Source organism: Kluyveromyces lactis, assembly GCF_000002515.2.
Source record: "Kluyveromyces lactis strain NRRL Y-1140 chromosome F complete sequence".
NCBI classification, from domain to species: Eukaryota; Fungi; Ascomycota; class Saccharomycetes; order Saccharomycetales; family Saccharomycetaceae; genus Kluyveromyces; species Kluyveromyces lactis.
In genome coordinates, this window is record NC_006042.1 from 1,582,124 (window position 1) to 1,600,051 (window position 17,928).

Here is a 17,928-nt window from a genome sequence, read left to right on the forward strand (position 1 = left end):
AATACCTTTTTTCTAACCGCACTTGTCACGTGATACTCGGCCAATCACAAGGACTGCATCGTCAAAGACGATTACATTCAAACCCCATATAAAATATGTATGCTCACACTATTCAAATCAAACATCTCGTGCCATAATAAGAAGATGATGCGTTTTCTTGCTGAATGGAAAAGTGTTACCATCATATACTGCGATTTTTTCGCAATTAACCAGGTATTTTACAGTTACGCTTTTAATTGAACGAAGCATATGTACTCCTTTCTCTGGTACTACACAGCTGTATACTAGGGTAGATGTAATATTCAATTGACCCCTTTTACGCTGGATATATACTAGTAATATTACTATTAAAGTCTATGTCTGCGGAGTATCTGTTTGTGCTACCTCTTCTTAATGTTACGATATTTCATCTTTTTTTTTTTTTTCATTCCTAATGAAATTTTCGAATGATATTTTCATAGTTTTTCTTGAAGCCGAAAAAAAGATTTTGATTATTCTAACTTTCTATTTAGTTTAACTGATTAGTTTTTAGAATTAAAATAAAGAAGTTTAAGAACTATTCTTTTCAATTCTTGTTGTTATTTTTGTTTTGAGTTTTAGTTTTAGATTAGTTTGAGATTTGTTTGTTCATTCTTATTCAAAGATATTTTAGTTTTGTATTGATTTTGTTCAGGTTAATTAAGATCACTCTTTGTTCAAACATCATCACCGATAAACCCTATTACAATGGCTGAAAATCAAGAATCTCCATTACACACCGTTGGTTTCGACGCTAGATTCCCAAACCAAAACCAAACAAAGCACTGCTGGCAATCGTACGTGGATTACCACAAGTGTATCAATGCTAAGGGTGAAGACTTCGCTCCATGCAAGGTTTTCTGGAAGACCTACTCCTCTCTATGTCCAGTTGACTGGGTTGAAAAGTGGGATGAACAAAGATCCCAGGGTATCTTTGCTGGTGACATTAACCCATAAACTGGTTGGAAATATGTGATATAATGCGATGAAAAAAGAGGCAGTTAATTAGTGAAGAACTAGTTTAGGAAAACTAAAAACAAAAAAAGATGATATTCATTTGGAGCAAGATGTGACAACAGATACTGAAATTATCTGTTATGATTCGTACTTAACGTATCTTCCTCTTTTATTATTTTCATTCACTTTCCTCGAACAATGGCTTCACTGTTTTCTGTCCCATCGATTTTTCATTCATTTTCTTTTTAAAACAATATATTTATTATCCCATTCACATCCGTCCTCCGTTTCCCCTTTCGATGTTATTGTCACTTTGTAACGTTTTCCACTCAATATAAGTTTCAGCGTCTTGGATCATCATTCCAGACCTTAGTGTGGAAATTAAGTAACATTGATGGAGATCCGGAAATCCCAGTACAAGTTTCACTTTTATTAAAACAATACTCTCATAAAAAAAATTTACAAAGAAAGATCAATTTAGAACACAGTTTAAACTTTGTTACGTACCCACACATCAAAACAGTGATGAAAATACATTCTAATATCATTCAGGAGCCAAATACATATATTTACTTATATTATTTTTTTTTTAAAATCCAAGTCCTATTATATTTCAGTACTGTTCTACATCCAGATACCGTTACAACGGATACGCCATTCTTCGAGCTCCATTAACCTGTAGCTAGAAAAGCACGAATCATGTTTCGTTGTGTTTGGCATTACAGAGAATTTGACAAATCTCGGAAACTAATAATTTGATACTGAAGACATGAGCATGCTATGGCAGTAGATGATGCTCATCAAATGTATATACCTGATAGTCTTGACTAACAATCGTGTCGGGGCAAATGGCGCAGTTGGTAGCGCGCTTCCCTTGCAAGGAAGAGGTCATCGGTTCGACTCCGGTTTTGTCCACTTATTTTTTTTCCAATCCAAAACCTGACAGTAGCATGGGTACGCAAGGTGGAATTTAAGAGAGGGATAGTCCATCATACAGAGTGTCGTTTGCTCAATCAAATATTTACAGCACTATATCTTAAGATGCCGCTACTGCTGAAATAATAGGGCCTCCAATGATTTAAAATTTGGTAAAACATACTGTCTGCTGTTTAATTGTACTACATCAGTGACTGCATCAGATTCTTGTAATATAACCTCTGAATGGTGTAACACTTTCCTCAGAGATAAATCATCTTCTGATAACTCCTTTTTGCAAACATCAGGAGTTGTTATGTCGAAGTAACCGAATGAGTTTGATCTATCTACAAGAATTCCATTTACTCCAGCTTGGAAAGCTCCTCCCAGATCCGTTTTCTCCTCATCACCAACATGCCAGACGTGTGGCCGAATATTTTCCAAGTTCTCACGTTGACCACTAGTGTTGTGGCGTTTCAACATATGAGAGACCGCGTAATTAAACATAGCCGGGTCGGGTTTTTTTATCTCAAGATCATAAGACAGATAGATATTTCCGTCGAAATATTTCTTAAGATCTAAATTCTCTAACAACGTAAGGACAATGGGGTCAGTATTACTGACGATCCCCAAAGAAACCTCAGGATGGTTCCTCCTCATTGTCTCCAAAAATTCCCTGACGTCTGGGTATACCGTATAGGCAGCATCGCCCTCGAACCTTTCTAAGATTTCTTCTACCATTTCATTTGGTATCTGTATTGGTTCAAACATATCCCTAATTAGATACTCCCACCATTGTTCAGCCGTGATACCAGAATTTTTACCATATAAAGGATACTTTTTACGGATATTACTGAAAACCCCTGGAAATCTCTTAGTGAGTTCTTGTGGATTACCATTAATCCCGTACTTGGCACCCACTATACAATACTGTTCCATTACAGGTTTTTTGATGGAATAAAGAGTATTATATGCATCAAACGTTATGATTTTTGGCCGCGAGTGCTGCAAACTGCCATTTTTGAGTACCTCTCTAGGAATTCTTACCGGTACCATATTTCCCCGGTTAGATTAACGTTACTTGACTTCAATCTACTACTCTGAAATCGAGAGCTTTTCTATGTTTTATTTCTTTTAATGGTTCAACTTGGTATACATTTTTCAGAAAAAGCTTGGTCGAATGTACTCTGAAGTTCATCAACTTAGATCTGACATATAAATACAGAAAGCAGATATACAATAAAAAGATGCCTTAAAAAGGAGTAGAGATTCTGCCCAGGGATAAATATTGTAAAGTCGCTGTATGAATAATAGGTTTCATTGTTGGCTGTTTGAAAATAGCACTTCAACAAACCGTGTTATTGATAATCCTGTCTCGGCGGTTAAACAGCTGATAGAGAATTCGATAGACGCCAATTGTACTAAAGTGCTGATCAAAATAGATGAATCTAGCGGCGGATGTAGGTACATCCAATTGAATGATGATGGTAACGGAATAAGTGTCCAGAAGCGCAGCAGCGTTTTTGTTAAACACTTCAAAACTGACGGTAAATCATGCAAAAGAATAGGGTACAAAGGAAGAGCGTTATATAATATTGGCAAAACAGCATCGAAGAAGGGATCTATCGAGGTGATAACACGGACTATTTCAGAGAATGTTGCTGTTAAATGGTCACCACCTAGAATCAGAATAAATGAAACTATTAGATTTTCCAAGGTAGTGAATCCACCGGGTACGACAGTTATTCTCAGAGACCTAATGACGGGAAGTAAAAGCAGTAGACTGGCAAAGAAAGATAAAAATTATATTAAAATGATTAGGGATATGCTTTTTCATTTTTCTTTGATTCATAAGCATATATGTTTTAGTTGCCAGCTTGTCAATCCTCTAAGGGACGGAAGTATCAAGACTTTAGAATATGTTGCGCGGTTTGGTAAATATGAAGACCGGATGTCGCAATTCAAAAAACATGTTACCAAACAGAATCTTATAGTTGAGTTCGAACACTTTGATGAGATAGAGCTAAGTGAATCTCTAAAAGTTAATATCATATTGCCCAAAATTCGAACACATGGCAGAGTGACAGAATTGATGCCGAATCTTAAATATCCTTGCATTAATGGAGAAGCAGTAATGGTACAATCAGGCTTTGGTAAAAAAGTCAATCATTTTTTCAAGGAATTTTATAAGCATTTCGGGAAACCAGAACCGAGGGCATGGTTCATTCAATTTTTATGCCACCATACTAGCGACAATGCTGTAGTCAATGGCGAAAATAAAGCTGTCGCACTTACACTGGAAAAAGCTCTATCTATTTTGCAATGTTCACTGCTCACCTTCTACGCTCCACACATGCAGTATAATGATCCTTCAAATTCTACCCATATTGATAGTGAATCAGTGATTTTCACTCGTAGAATAATTAATACAAGTGACATTCCAAAGCAAATTCACCGGCAAATAACCAATAACCCTACTCAACAAATTCTCGAGAAGGAATCTGAATGGTTGACAGACATGTATAGCGGCACGCTATCCGATGGTAGATCTTCACCAGTAAGGGAAAACCTTCTATATTCTGACATTGTGAACACCGAGGATTGCTGCATTGAGCGAGATCTTGAAGACGTAGAGCTATCCAGAAATACGACTCTTTCAAATCCATTTATTCTTTCTCGGATCCGTGCCAGGAACACTACAGAGATAGTTGACGATCAAATTAAAAGTTCGGGCATACTAGAAACATACTATCAGAGGCAGACGCAATCTTCTGAGTTTTTTCAAGAACCAACAAGCAAGAGAAGAAGAATTTTGGAAAATGATCCAGAATATGACCATTCAACAACCCTTGTTGATATTGAGCATACAGCAACCAACAGCTCTACTAAAAACCTCGACTTACAGTTTGAACATACTTTCAATCTCGGATGTCGCAAAGCTGTCGGCCGAAGCGTTCCATGGAAGCTTCGTTTCTTGAAAAATGCCTATAAGAAGGAATTGGTCTGGTTCCACAGGAGCGGCATGCCCTCATTACCTTTATTGGATGGAATACAAACGCTAATGGAAGGCGAAGATAGTGATGTAGATTTACAGCTAATTCTTATGCCAACAGGTTGGTTTATGATAGCCCTATAGTTCACCACTTTGAAGGATCAAATGAGTTTTAAGATGGTTATTTATTATACAATGAAATCAAATTTCAATCCAACAACGCACGATTCTTAGCTGCGCAGAAGGCGTCTGACACTTCTAAAGCTTCATATGTACCTTGTAGACTGGTCACAACTCTGTACTCGTAAGTATAGATATCGGAAACTTTGTGTGTTTCAACAATTTGTTGCTTTCTGCCCTTTTTGGTGCCAGAGTTTTCAGTACGGACGTAGGTTAATGCGAAAGGAGGTGTACCTTCGAAGGAGAATATAACTTCAGCTTTGTCACCTTCATGAATATCTTCAACAATCTCTTGGCCTTGTGATACTGTTACCGACGGAATTGGATGTATATTCAAAGATAACCTTTCAAAGTCTTGTTTCATCTTCGGATTTGTGAAATCTACTACACATTGTGATGAAGAATCCTGGATTGAAAAAATAGATATAACGCCGGGCTCAGATGCATATCTGACGAACTGAGAGGAACGTTCCTTGGATTTTAGCTGCTTACCATTGAAGTCGTACTTTATTATGAATGGAGGTGTCCCACTCAATTGGTATCCAACGTAATCCCCAACACAATATTCCATGGTAGAGTCTGCTAGGGATATCCTAGGAACGTCTGTTATTGATATTGAAATCTGATTACCACTCGAAGATAGGTCATTGATACAACCGTTTGCATCAGTAACACTATCAATGCTTACTAAATGATTTCCCAACGAGAGGCCATCATACAATCGTTTGTAATCAAAGTTAGCAGCCGTAATATTATGCATGGTGAAAGAATCTGTTTTCGAAGAACTTTCGTGATAAATACTGAACGAAACAGAGAAAGGAGCTGAGCCATGAGGCACCTTCAGTTTGATATCCTGCATTAGCTTTGATTGCTCTATGTTTGCGGAGCAGGTTCTGTAGGTGCTTCCTTTCTCTAAGAATTCTATTTCTGGAAGTGAGTTTACATTCTGTCTTATCGAAAGTTGAGAAGGTTTGTACGCAAGTTTTTGGAGGTCAGCCTTCCCATAATTGGAATCATATACATTCTTAATCTTTATCACATATTCACCAACGACTTCATTAGGGAATTTAATTGAAGCATACTTCGTAGCAACTTGCACTGAAGATGAGATAAGCTCTCCTAACGGTGAAATCATATCATATTCTATCAAAAAGGGTGGTATGCCGTTTAGAGACATATCGATGGTTTCTTCAAACCCTTGGCAGACATCATTTTTAATGTAGTTGAAATCGTCCAGTTTTGAGATTCTGTTGTGCTCAATTAATGAGTACGTAGGTTTTTTGAGATAACTTACTTGGAAAGTATGGTTCGGATCTACGATCTTGCCAACACAACTCTGGTCACGAATTGAAGCCAATTTATACAAACCTTCCTTCATAACCTTTAAGGCCGGTTTATAGTTGGAACTGAAAGTCACCTCTTCAGTTTCGAGAACGTCTCCCTTGTTATCCAAATGGCTATAGGTGATTCTGAAAGGTCCTTCACCTGAAAGTTTTAATGGAAGTTCTGCGAATGAAGCTTCTTTAATGCTGACTTGGGAGGAAGATTCTGACACAGCAAAAGAAGCAGAAGGAATATCTCTTCTAACGGTAATTCTGGCATCAGTACCACTTAGACCTACCAAACATCCACTGGAATCCTTCACAGAAACTAAAGATAGGATATGATCACCACCAATGTTGAAATTAGGTGTTTCGATCTCATAGGAAAAACTTTGAATATTCTCTTTATTAAACGAAGTTCTCTTATTAGAAGAAGTCTCTACTAAATCATAGTTTAACGTGAAAGGAGGCTCACCACTGAATTTAATAGGTACCTTCGTTTTCCCTCCAAGACATAATTTTGTCTCTAGCTTCCCTGAAATCTTTGCACTAGGTTTCACTCTCATGCTGGTTTTGAATGTGTACTCTTTCGAATCTAAGGAGATAGGAGATGTGAAAAGTTCATTTGACAATTCGGTGAAAACAATTTCATAACTGCCTTCTGATGTGGGTGAATAAGTAAACTGGTTTCTGGTTCCTTGGGAGCTGAATTTTTTTGTATCATATAGTTTACGTTCTCCTTGCTCAGTTTTGTATATTTTTGTTTTGTAGTAAAAGGGAGGAACACCGGTAAAAGTAAGATCAAAATTCAAGCCGACCTGTCCAACACATTGATCTAATATTGGGGTTGATCTTACAGATAATTGAGGAGGAATTGGTTTAGTTATCAGAACATTAGATTTTCCAATCACGGCACCGTGGCAATACCTCGATTTTACTGAGAGCAAATTATAAGAACCTGGCTCATCAACTTTGAATTCTAATGTTTTATCATTGAATTGTTTTTCGAAGTATCTCACTTTGGAGTTGTTATCTTCATGGGATAACTGAACGATGAATGGAGCATCCTTGTTAAAATCGCCAGAGTCCAATTTGACTATTAAAGACCTTCTAACAGAACTGTCGGGATTCATTTTTTCATCCAAAGATACTCTTGGTAAGTCGTGCACGTAGAATCTGTGGATCAAATCATACTTTTCTCTTACTTGTGATGATAATGAGGAAAAATCAATGCTATTACCAAATCCATCCACAATTCTTTCGATAGAGTAAACATGTTCACCGTATTCTTTGGTTGAAGTTTCTAATGCGATATCTACAGGGTACGAACGAGCCCATTTTAAATCTTGGACATCTTTTTGACTGTAGAATTTTGAATTCGTTAGCAAAGGTGATTCAAAATATTCTGGTTGAAGTGATGAATCTTCTAGTACGTATCTTTGGCCATTGATTGTCTTAGTATAAGTCAATTTAAGAGGTGGAGCACCTTGTACCTGAATTGAAACCTCATCATTATCTCCAACACATCTATCATTTTCTCCCTTTCCGTTAATGGAAGCCAATGGGCAGTGAGGTAGCACTAATTGGGATTTGTATATTCTCAAATTGATATTATTAGTGTCTAGAACGGTTTTCAACTGGTAAAACCCGATTTTGTTAAGAGGTACAGTAAAGTAATGTATGTTACGATCAGTTTCTTCCTTTGAAATATCTGCCTTGAGTGGTTTTAAATCGTTCTTGGTGAAGTTCCACAGTTCACCTTCATTTGAGTATAGATCTCTGAACTCTAACTGGACTGTATTGATTGTGGATGATGAGTTGACTCTTATAGGTAGTTCAATGGCAGGACCAGATTGGTCCAGTGGTAGACAAAAAGACGAGTGGAAGGGATTCAAATATGCTGTATTTTCTGGCAAAATTTTAATGGTATGTGCACCTTTGAAGTGTTCTGCCGAATTCATAGCCTTTCTTGGGTTGACAGAGTCACCTGTTAAGGACAAGTCTCTGCTGTGATACTGTCTCCATAATGACAATAGAAGCGATACCAATGGGATACTTTGTTCACTGGAGATAAACAGTGTGAGGGTTGCGGATGAAATAATCTGCAAAAGCACTATCAGTGGTTTGAACTTTAATTTGGGTATTTTGAACGTGGGGAGACAGTAAAAGAACAAAGAGTCTATTACCAAATATTTTGAAATGAAGTTTAACCTTGAATTCGATAGAAAAATCCCAGATAATGGTATCCCACTCTTAAGTAGGATTAGATCGTATAGTTTGTAGCATTGAATGATAAAAAAAACGACGAAGGCTAATCTTCTCTGACTGGCTGCATCGAGAACTTCAGTAGAAATCAAAGGTAGCTCCTTAATCGATTCACTCGCTGGGCCATTCTTTGCTCTACTAGTGCTTGACTTCGATTTTCCTGTGTAATTGGAAAAACCGGATATACAAAATGGATCTTCTTTTGGTTTGTTGATCTCTTCATTTCTTCGATCGCTTATTCCTCCTCTGAACGAGTCTTTATCTCTATTTCCAACGTTCCTACGCCTACTATCACTCCACATCGATGGAGTATGTGTATAGAACCCATTTGTTCCGAAACTGGAATCCATTATCTAACTGTATATGCGTCTGAACTTATCTCAGCTTCCCTTTTCAACAGAATATGATTCTAAAGTGCCAATACGCAGAAGTTTAATAGAAAAAAATGGGATCACGCATACAACTTATCACTTAGTCGCTCGCTTTTTAATTGACGATTGGTATGTAACGGGTGCCTGGATCGCGATTGCTTGTTGATCCTAGCCTGCATCTGCATACATGAGAAGACCAAACATAAGCTTAAAGTTTGAACTTCTGTTTGTTGACAAGATCTGAATCGGATATATCATTATGTACGATTCAGGTTTCGCTTCTGATCAAGGTACAATGGTCAAGGACGCAGCAACTCTATATGATCTGCCACTACGTTGTGGTCTTAATATTCGAATTATAGCCTCTTGAATTCTTCGCCTATCCAGAATTACCAGTGAGATCGTTTGCATCGATATTATAATGTCGATTCCGTTGCATAGCTCCATTGCTTACGTCAAATTCCCGTCAAATTCCCGTCATCCTCTCATAAAACCCTAGTCAGAAGCAAGGAGGACATAAATGCTAGTAAGCAAATGTCTTTACCCCATCTGGCTAATGAATCCTGAATTAGGTAAGTTTTATCATGACCTCATCTGATAAAAACCTCGGCAAATTTGAATGCCAGATTCAGTAATAGTAATGATAGCTAAGGGTCCTAACATATATAATATATATATTTACCAGAGAGAAAAAGAATGTTTTGGTTGGAATCGAGATACTTCCATTGTCCAGGATCGTCTCCTTTTTTGAATCACAACTGGAGCACTGGAACTTATTTGTTTTCAACACCATATACAGCTCTCACGTTCGTCGTATATAACATTACAGAGGTGCATTTGAATCTCCTTCTATAAAAGAAGTTTAGAAATTTAAGGTTTTGATTTATTTGATTTGCACTCTTACAAATAAGTCATTTACGAGAAGAGAGTTTGCTAAAACACGATACGTTAGAATCTGTAAGAGTTTGAGGCGCTAGCTCAATAGAGGTCAGATATTCTGTGTTGTAAATTGGTGATAGTTCTGCTGTTTTCATTCTCTGTTTATTGGAATTTAGATAAAGGAACGAAAGACGGTAATTTATTCTTGGCACGTTACTGTTGGTACTTAAAGATTATCTAAACTGTGAAACTGCCATGCTTATACTATCTCGTGTATTCGAGAGGAACCATGTTGAAATTTTGAGGAAGTTTATGAAGTTTGTCGGACCTGGGATCATGGTCAGTGTTGCATACATGGACCCTGGGAACTATTCTACTAGTGTGTCAGGTGGTGCACAATTTAAATACAAATTGTTGTTCATCACATTCATTTCAAACATATTTGCGATTGTCTTGCAATGCCTCTGCATCAAGCTAGGTACAATCACTGGTTTGGATTTAGCTGAAAACTGCCGTCGTCATTTTTCAAAGCGTGTTAATTATATTCTATACGGGTTTGCAGAAGTTGCAATTATCGCAACAGACTTGGCGGAAGTGATTGGTGCTGCCGTTGCATTAAATATCTTGTTTAACATTCCCTTGTTATGGGGTGTGCTGTTGACCGTTTTTGATGTGTTGCTGATACTTCTGTTTTACAGGCCAGATGAACATTCCATGAAACGGGTCCGGGCGTTCGAAACTTTTGTTGGGATTTTAGTTGGAGCGACAGTTATTTGTTTCGCTATTGAATTGTTCAAGATATCCGTACCAAGCAAGTTAGAGGTGTTCAAAGGCTTCATTCCAAATCCCATCATCTTCAAAGAACAACAAGCGATGTATATCTCTTTAGGTATTCTTGGTGCTACTGTGATGCCTCATTCCTTATTTTTGGGTTCCTCTCTCGTAAAACCAAGGGTTTTCGATTACGACTTAAAAAAATACGGTAAAATTAAGGAACAACCTTCAGTAGGTGCCATTGAGTACACGTTGCGATATTCGTACGCTGAATTGATAGTGTCGTTGTTTTTCATCGCCACTTTCGTCAATGCTGCCATTTTAATAGTCGCTGGTGCGACTTTATATGGGCAACCCGATGCAGAGGATGCTGATTTACTCTCTATTTATGAATTATTGTCCCATTATGTGTCTCCAGCTGCTGGGCTCGTATTTGCATTGGCAATGCTCTTTAGTGGTCAATCAGCAGGTGTCATTTGTACCATGGCAGGTCAAATTGTATCAGAAGGGTTTTTAGAGTGGTCACTTGAACCTTGGGTGACTCGTCTATTGACAAGGTTGATAGCCATCGTACCCTGTTTCTTAGTTACGGCTTTCTTGGGAGAAAAGGGGGTATCTAGTATTCTAAACTTGAGTCAAGTGGTTCTCTCATTGATTTTACCAATCGTTTCTGCTCCTTTGATTTACTTCACTATGAATCATAAAATTATGACCGTTGTGGATGTGGATTCTGCACCCGCATCTGCAGACAGTACTGAAGAAAGTAGATTATTATCGAAAGGCGTTAAGTCCATTGACTACACCAATGGAAGACTGTTGAGCATCAGTTCATTTGTTATATGGTTGACAATTGGTTCATTGAATTGTTATCTTGTATTTTCATACCTCATGGGAGCGGACGTGCATTTTTAAGTCTAAGTAGGCATTTTATATAGTTTTGATGGATTCTGTTTAATCTATAATCAATTCGTAAATTGTACTTATTGGATCTGCTTTGTTGATCTCTTCTCTTGTACCTTTGTTGTGGTTAATTTCTTTGTTCTTTATATAATCTTTAATTGTTCTTGGACATTTACCTTCGAAAGTAATTGAGGAAGTAAAAAAATCGAAACACTGATGGTTTCAGAAAATAACTCCAAATAATAGTAACCGTTAGCTATCACTGATAATAAACTAGCCCCACAGATTATTGCACACTACCACAGCTGCGATTTATAGATTCTATACGGAAATATCTACTTCACTGCATAACTTTCTTACTTTTCTTTTTTCTAGTCGATATGGTCTTGACGACAGGAACTGATCCGGCATAATTAGTCTGAAGGACTGGGAAATGTTTCTCGTGCAATTTTGGAGATGTCACAATCTGTTTAGAAAGTAGAGCTTCTTTCAAGATGTTCTGTGCTCTATGATAAAGGGAAACTTCCTCACTTGTTGGTTTTGATATCTTGTTCAGCTTGACCCTTCTCGATTTACATGCCTTTAGCTTTAGCAATATCTCTGTCAATAACCTTTGCTGTTCACCTTGCTCAAAAGCCGTTATATCTTCATCATGTATCTCATGGCTAGGTTGCCAGTCATAAAGATTTTTCAAATTAATATTGACAGGTCCAGCTGGCTCCGTTGTCACTATTACTTCATCTCCCTCCTCATTTGTATCTTGCTCTTCATCCGTGGCAACATTCTGCTCTTCATCATTTTCATTTGATTCCTTTTTTTGGTTGTCAGATCCGATACTGTCATTTGCTTCCTCAACCTTTTGATCTTCAATACCCTCATCCTTTATTTTTTCATCTTCAACATTTTTATCTTCTGCTTCCGCAGCCCCTCTCTTCTTCGATTCTATTTCTAACCAGCTTTTGTATCCGACCTTTTCCAACCATATGTCTCCTTTACGGGAACAATCTGTTACAGACTTGAACTCCGAGATACTCGGAGCAAAAGATTGATAGTCGCCATACTCCAACCATTTAGTAGTGGGTAGCGGGTACCAATTCGGATGCAGAAAGGAGGTCATGATTTCTGTAGGAGAAATTGTTGGATCAGGAACATTGGAAGTGTTAGCTGCTACGAATCCCAATCTATTGGCTGGTTGGGATGTTGCTTGAGGAATAATTTTCACAATTTCACATTCCTCGTATGGTACTTCCTTTGGCCTCTGATCAAGTACTGACCTCGTTATCACCGAACTGAACAAATGTCCCTCCTTTGTCTGCGTATGGTAAGTTTCAGTAACGGGGAGCTGATAAACTTGACTAATTTTAAGGAAATCATTGGAAATGGTTTTTGAAAAATCACTTTCTTTGAAGTCAATGTCTGCCGCGAAGTCTCCCACCAGTTTGGCTCCAACTCTATAACATTCCCTTAGAATCAATTCTGCTGCAAATTTGTAGAATTTGTCGACCATTTGGTACGACCTCGTTCCTTGAGAGTAGTAGTGAATTAAAATGGAGCATACTAATTTAATATCATGGTAAATCCGATAAACAGAATCTTCATGCTTCTGGTAATCTCCACTAGCAAATTTATCAGATATGGAAATTGAATCAATATCTTCTGCTATTTTGATATCTGGATTTTCATCAAACTTGGCCCTTAGAAACTTCACGTAAGAATCGTATATGTGTGTTGGATCAGGCTCGTAGAATTCTTTAGGAAACCTTTCATCTAAAGCTCTGCATTTCGAAGATGCACTAATTAAATCAAAATAAAATTAATACTGTTAGTATTTGATTGTAAAATAAAATCATGCTTTGGCAAATCTAACACTGAAAACATAAAATAAAGACTTGAGGAACCCCAGGTCATCGTATGCTGGTCTTTAATTTATTATTATCACCGATTCTAGACAAAAACATGTGCGAATGCAACATAATTCGAATGAAAAATGTGTTGTTTTTATATTCACATACCCTTTTAAAACAGTTAGTAAGTTCTGAAAAAAATTCTCTTTTAGCAGCTCTACCATTGTTTACTTATTTTTAGCCCACTATAAAAGAGTTTGCAGACCTTGTACTCTCTCACTGCCCATCAGTTTGTCATTCAGCAGTAATGTAAGAAGCCTTTATTGATCAACCTGCGCCAAAACCTGTGTTTTCATTATGAAAAACATCAAAACCGTACATCATGATCCAACTGGCATCCATTGACAGCTTTTACAGAGATTCCTGTCACAGCAACAGTACCCAGTCATAGCCTAACAAGCTAGGTATTGGCCTTTAATTATTCCAATGCAATTGGTATTATATGAGTTAATTAATTCTATAAATTGTACTGGTGTAGTTCTAGGGTCTTTTCGAAGCTTGATAGTTTTTAAATGCTTTTGGAGTAAGGAATTTCTTGACCGTCCATACACCTTTCTCTTTCTCTTGATGAACAGGGATAGGATTGAGTTCCCAACCAATCTTGATGTCGCTATCATTGCAAGATCCAAATCTAGGAACAACATAGCAGAATCTTTCTGTTGGCGATAAATCAATAGGTTTCAAACCTTGTCCAGTGATTGGTTTTCCGTAAGTGAGTAACGAGCCCTTTCTTGCAACGTTAGCCAATGGCGTGCTTTTAATGTCACAAAGAGACTTCATCCTTGTTTTCGCCTTTTCATTATTTTTATTGACATGTAGTGATTGGAAAACCAAGTATTTCGGAGGTTGCTCGCCAGAATTGTTGAGAATTGAGGTTGGATGAATATAAACAAAGATATCATCCAAAGAAGATGTTTTCTCAGCAAGGACTGGAACATAAGGGATATTGAAAATGTTGGTTTTGTTGATAGTAACGTCTTCCGGGAATAACTGGTCTGCGCGAACGGCCACCTGGTCGATAAATCCTGCTGTGATCATTTGCTTGAGTAATTTGATTTGAACATCGGTGGGGATCGAGCTCTTCAAGTCTTCGTCTTTAACATTTACAGCTACATTTTCTCTCGAAGTAACTGACCTGATGATGAACATCACCTGCTTTCTCAACTTCATAATCTCCTCTACGGTTTTTGCCCTTAAGAAATTTTTTTCCATGAAAGAACTGTGCTGATCCTTTGGAATGAAATCCAACGCAGATACTGCACTTAAAAGACGGAAAACATCACTGAATTTATCAAGCTTACTAAATCTAATTTTGCTTTTAACATACTTGGAGCGCAATAGCCTTTTTCTTTCCTCAGCTTCGTGATCAGGATAGTCATCTAATTGTCCTTCATCTTGTGTCTTGGGCACAGTATCCATGATACCAAGCTCTTGTTCAGATAAAAACGGCTCACCTACTGAAAGGGCACTGACAATGGTAACAACATATTTCAAACAGTCGCTTTCATTACCAACAAGCAGCATTTTAGAAAATCTTGGACTTAGCGGAAACAAACTCATTGCTTTACCATCATCAGTGATTCTTTCATTACTGTCGAGTGCACCTAGGTGTTGTAAGAGCTTTATTGACTTCATCAAAGCTGGTCTTTCGGGTGGGGTAGGGAATGGAAAATTCACAATATTATGAACAGCCATGCTCTTCATTTGCAAAACTATACTCTCCACAGGCATTCTTAAAATTTCAGGCTTAGAAAACTGCTCAAAATCTCTTTCGAAAACTGCAGAGGAGTATAAACGATAACAATGACCAGGCCCTGTACGCCCTGCTCTACCACTTCTTTGGCCAGCAGAAGCTTTGCTAATCCAGTCAATTTCGAAACTCTGAACACCATTATTTTCATCAAACTTTCTTTCCTTTGATCTACCACAATCAACGACGTATCTTACTCCCGGTATGGTCAATGATGTTTCTGCCACATTAGTAGCAACAACACATAATCTGGAGTTTGGTGGGGGATCAAGGAAGACCTTCATTTGCTCTTTGGTGGGCAATAGCGAGTAAAGAGGAAGAACATATAGTGGATCTCTATCCGTCTGACCTTCTTCAAGTGTTTCTTCAAAACCTTCTTCTTCGTCCTCTTCTTTGTCCTCAATATCTTCCTCATCAGAGAGTAAACAATCGTCAAATTCTTGTTCCTCTCTAACTCTGACACTGAAGTCGATATCTTCAGCTTCTACATCTGCAGTTTTGGCATCTATTTTCACTGTAGGTATGTGGTCATTTTGAATGAGAGTTTGATGTTTCTTGGGGAAAGGAAACTCTTTTCTTAACCTTTTTACCATGTGCGTGATCTCTTGCTGTCCTGTCATAAAAACCAAGATAGCACCAGGAGGCAACCTTTGATGTATTTTACACGTCTTCCTGAAAGCCTCTTCAGCATAGTTATAAGCTGTTCTACGATTGAAATGTACAGCCACTGGATACTGCCTGGCGTCGACCTTTAAGACAGGTGGAGAAACAGGGAATAAAGTAGGGTTTTCACTAAAATCTGATACTCTCAAGGTGGCAGACATGATAATTAGTTTAAGTTTTTTGTACTTAGCCGGATCAGTTGCATGCTCCTTAGCACGTAAGCTGACACAACGACTTAACATACCAATCAAAATATCTGTATTGATGTTCCTCTCGTGAGCTTCATCGATAATGATAGAAGAGTATTTAGAAAGTCTAAAATCGTTCATCATCTCTCTTAGCAAAACACCATCAGTCATAAATTTCATTCTTGTTTTATCCTTGGTAGAAGAATCGAACCGAATTTGGTATCCTACATATTCGCCATGATCACCCATCTCATTAGTAACACGTCCAGCCATAGAGACAGCGGCCACTCTTCTAGGTTGTGTTATTCCAATCATCCCAGGCGTGTCAGTTGAGGACGAATTACCATATCCTGCCTCGTAAAGAAACTGCGGTACCTGTGTCGTTTTACCTGAACCAGTTTCACCACAAATGATTACAACGTCATTATGATGGATAGCTTCCATAATTCTATGTTCCTCGGCGAAAACAGGTAGTGCGCTTCTCACAGCTTGAACAGCATCAGATCTCCGTACCTTGACATAAAAAGCCTTACGTGTTGAATTTTCGTTCACATTAAATTCATCTGCTTTGAGTCCATCTTCAAAGTCTTCAGGTCTCTCGGTCCTATCGACCTTGATGTTGGAGGAAGGCATAACCATTTCTACATCTCTACCTTCAAGCTTTTTAATTTCCTGATTTGCCCACTCTTTAAATTCTTGGGCAACTGAAGAACTTACGTTTCTGCACTGCGCTATTTCTGAATCCGATCTTTCCTCGCCGTCAGACTCACTCGACTCATCATCGCTGTGACTATCAGCATTACTATTAGATTCACTCTCATCAGGTTCACTTTCTGCAGTGGATGAATGTTCTTCTGATTCACTTTCGTCAGATTCAAAATCCTGATCATCATCCAGTTTACGCCTTCTACGTTCTTCTTGCTCTACCTTTTGCTTCCAGTTATACCTTTTCTTCGAGGCCCTTTTATTCACCACCTTTGCATTACCGAATCCAAAACCAAAACCTGACCCACCAAATTTACTGGGTCTATTATCAATAAATCCCCCAGTATTTGCCGAAATAGGGTGATCTGAACTGGTATGGTCCGTTTCATCACTATCCGAATTGCAATTTTCAGCTGTGCTTTCCTGACTGGGCCTAGTTTCTGGATGATCTTGATACCAATCCCTTACCTCAGTTTCATCGTAAAGAATTTCCCTGGTAGTTTCATCACCACGTCCATTTCTTTCTAATTTGAGGGCTTCTTCAATCCCTTGCCTCTTAGTTTGCCTTCCTTGTCCCAAAATCTTAGAACTTGTCAAAAGCTTAGTATCAATTTTATAGTCCTGAAGTTTTTCTATCAAAACTTTTTTCTCCTCTCTTTTCAATTGATGCTCGATGAACTTCTCTAACCTTTTTTTCTTCGTCCTAGAGACCTTCGTTTCCTTAGGTGTGAATAGCTCTTCCAATTTACGCTTTTTCTCTTGTTTCTCTTCCTCCGTCATGGGTTTCAATACAGCAGCGTTCGTATCTTCCTGATGATCGGGTGATTCATGATGTTCATCTTCAGATGAATTACCTTCTTCAGAATCAGCATCGGAAGAATTTTCAAGTGCACGGGTGAACTGCCTATTCCTTACTCTCTTCAACTCCTTCAACTTAGACATCTGACCCGCGCGTGCTTTCTCATTCCAGCGCTTCCTATAGGTACCCATGTTTGTTGTTCAATTTTTTGACCGTTTAACGTGCGAGGTACTTCTCTTGACTGTTAATGTCACAGAGGCCTATAACATTCAGACTACCAGCCTGTTATCAACGAGATTTTGATATATAGATGCAGGTGAGCTTGGATGCGATGAGATGCGATGAG

At 38.1% G+C, this 17,928-nt stretch overlaps 7 protein-coding genes and 1 non-coding gene across 8 annotated transcripts; 4 read left to right on the forward strand and 4 right to left on the reverse strand.

The window, feature by feature from the left end:
* Nucleotides 1-726: 726 nt before the first annotated feature.
* COX12 (cytochrome c oxidase subunit VIb) lies at nucleotides 727-975 on the forward strand (the record flags this gene model as incomplete). Its single annotated transcript, XM_455857.1, has 1 exon — nucleotides 727-975. The coding sequence occupies one exon, from the start codon at nucleotides 727-729 to the stop codon at nucleotides 973-975; it is 249 nt and encodes an 82-aa protein (XP_455857.1).
* An 842-nt stretch (nucleotides 976-1,817) lies between these two features.
* KLLA0_F17303r lies at nucleotides 1,818-1,890 on the forward strand. The gene has a single exon. It is a non-coding gene; the product is annotated as a tRNA-Ala (tRNA).
* A 132-nt stretch (nucleotides 1,891-2,022) lies between these two features.
* On the reverse strand, nucleotides 2,023-2,946 carry DPI35 (Dpi35p; the record flags this gene model as incomplete). The annotated part of the gene is made up of 1 exon (XM_455858.1): nucleotides 2,023-2,946. The coding sequence occupies one exon, from the start codon at nucleotides 2,944-2,946 to the stop codon at nucleotides 2,023-2,025; it is 924 nt and encodes a 307-aa protein (XP_455858.1).
* A 247-nt stretch (nucleotides 2,947-3,193) lies between these two features.
* On the forward strand, nucleotides 3,194-5,026 carry MLH2 (mismatch repair protein MLH2; the record flags this gene model as incomplete). Its single annotated transcript, XM_455859.1, has 1 exon — nucleotides 3,194-5,026. One exon carries the CDS (start codon nucleotides 3,194-3,196, stop codon nucleotides 5,024-5,026), a length of 1,833 nt encoding a protein of 610 aa, XP_455859.1.
* A 64-nt stretch (nucleotides 5,027-5,090) lies between these two features.
* Nucleotides 5,091-8,999, reverse strand: POM152 (Pom152p; the record flags this gene model as incomplete). Its single annotated transcript, XM_455860.1, has 1 exon — nucleotides 5,091-8,999. One exon carries the CDS (start codon nucleotides 8,997-8,999, stop codon nucleotides 5,091-5,093), a length of 3,909 nt encoding a protein of 1,302 aa, XP_455860.1.
* A 1,155-nt stretch (nucleotides 9,000-10,154) lies between these two features.
* On the forward strand, nucleotides 10,155-11,585 carry SMF3 (putative divalent metal ion transporter SMF3; the record flags this gene model as incomplete). Its single annotated transcript, XM_455861.1, has 1 exon — nucleotides 10,155-11,585. One exon carries the CDS (start codon nucleotides 10,155-10,157, stop codon nucleotides 11,583-11,585), a length of 1,431 nt encoding a protein of 476 aa, XP_455861.1.
* Nucleotides 11,586-11,913: 328 nt separating this feature from the next.
* Nucleotides 11,914-13,641, reverse strand: RSC58 (Rsc58p; the record flags this gene model as incomplete). The annotated part of the gene is made up of 2 exons (XM_455862.2): nucleotides 11,914-13,366; nucleotides 13,586-13,641. 2 exons carry the CDS (start codon nucleotides 13,639-13,641, stop codon nucleotides 11,914-11,916), a joined length of 1,509 nt encoding a protein of 502 aa, XP_455862.2.
* Nucleotides 13,642-13,957: 316 nt separating this feature from the next.
* Nucleotides 13,958-17,773, reverse strand: ECM16 (ATP-dependent RNA helicase ECM16; the record flags this gene model as incomplete). The annotated part of the gene is made up of 1 exon (XM_455863.1): nucleotides 13,958-17,773. One exon carries the CDS (start codon nucleotides 17,771-17,773, stop codon nucleotides 13,958-13,960), a length of 3,816 nt encoding a protein of 1,271 aa, XP_455863.1.
* Between the last annotated feature and the right edge of the window lie 155 nt (nucleotides 17,774-17,928).